The 1,217-nt window shown below is 39.0% G+C and overlaps 1 protein-coding gene across 1 annotated transcript in view; it reads right to left on the bottom strand.

The window, feature by feature from the left end:
* Positions 1–890, bottom strand: part of LOC107629497 (probable arabinosyltransferase ARAD1) — a gene marked incomplete in the record, with an annotated part of 3,407 nt that extends 2,517 nt beyond the window's left edge. The window contains 1 exon segment of the mRNA XM_021117632.1: positions 1–890. Within this exon segment, the coding sequence (XP_020973291.1) occupies positions 1–603 (603 nt within the window).

Below are 1,217 nucleotides of genomic sequence, written 5' to 3'. Positions count from 1 at the left end.
ACTCAAAGATGAGAAAAATGGCACAAAAATTACATCTGCCTGACTTGAATCATGCACTCTAATTGCGGTGTGAGGTTGGTCAGGTTTTGCATTGTTTGATGACAGAAGATCAAGTGTGAGCCAATATTCTATACTGTGCTGTAGATTCAATCCACCAGGATAGTGGGGGATACATTTGAGGTCGTCAATCACTGGCCACGTTTGATTTACACTTCCCTTCCAACCTAATAACCCAAAGTGAAATTCTGGAGGCAAATCATACATGAATACTCTCAATGGGTCAGATGTCACACTCATCTGCTGTCCTAAAGAACTTGTTTTCTGGCTTGAATTTGGAACTCGACAATCGGATTCTCCATGTTTTTGCAACTGAAGCTTCAAGTCTCCGGAAGGGTCATGAGGGAGTACAAGTTTTTCCCTCTTGAAATTGGGCATGAAGTAAAGTGATGTGTTATTGACCAGAATAAGCTCTAACACCGATCTAGGTATCAAAGAATGGCTGCTGAACTGGAATAGGAAAAGAAAAGATACGACCAAAAGGAACATGGAGACGAGCATCAAGCAAAATATAAACCTTGAGTGAATGAGTCCCTTCTCCCACATCTTTTTTATTAAAGGGTATTTATTTCCCAGGCAATGCAGCAAATATAGACAAATGTCAAATCAAAGCAATATCCCAGGCAATGCAGCAAATAGATAGAGCTGATTAAAGGGTATTTATTTCCCCAAACTCACAAAGCAAAGACCTCGACCCATTAATGTTGTCTCAAGCTTCCAAATGCTGATGAAGAAGATCTCCAACATTCGACACGCAAAGCAGTAGCAAGATCCCAGCTTCTTGTGCAACGCATTGATTGATTCAACCAAGAAAGCCTTTGAATCTCAACAACCTATATATAATATACATAATGTTGAGCTTAGTCAAAACTAGTAATAAACAAAACCCAGCAAAAAAAATTAAACTAAACAGAAAAAGTCTCAGCTTTGAGCATTTAGCATTTAGCATTCAGCAAGCAAGCATTTTCCAGGTAACAAGATTGATATGAGAAAGGCAAGAAAATATTTGAGCTGAAGAAAACAAGAATCGAAGAAAAATCGGCATCTGGGTATTCAAGAAAAAAGTATACCCGAAGAGGGTAGATGAAGATGCAGCTCCGCACTCACTCCATCATTCACCGGTGCTCTCGTCTTTGCATTCTAACAACAAATAGTTAAAA

The sequence above is a fragment of the Arachis ipaensis genome, chromosome B03, assembly GCF_000816755.2.
Source record: "Arachis ipaensis cultivar K30076 chromosome B03, Araip1.1, whole genome shotgun sequence".
Classification (NCBI taxonomy): domain Eukaryota; kingdom Viridiplantae; phylum Streptophyta; class Magnoliopsida; order Fabales; family Fabaceae; genus Arachis; species Arachis ipaensis.
This window is presented reverse-complemented; position numbering and strand designations above follow the sequence as displayed.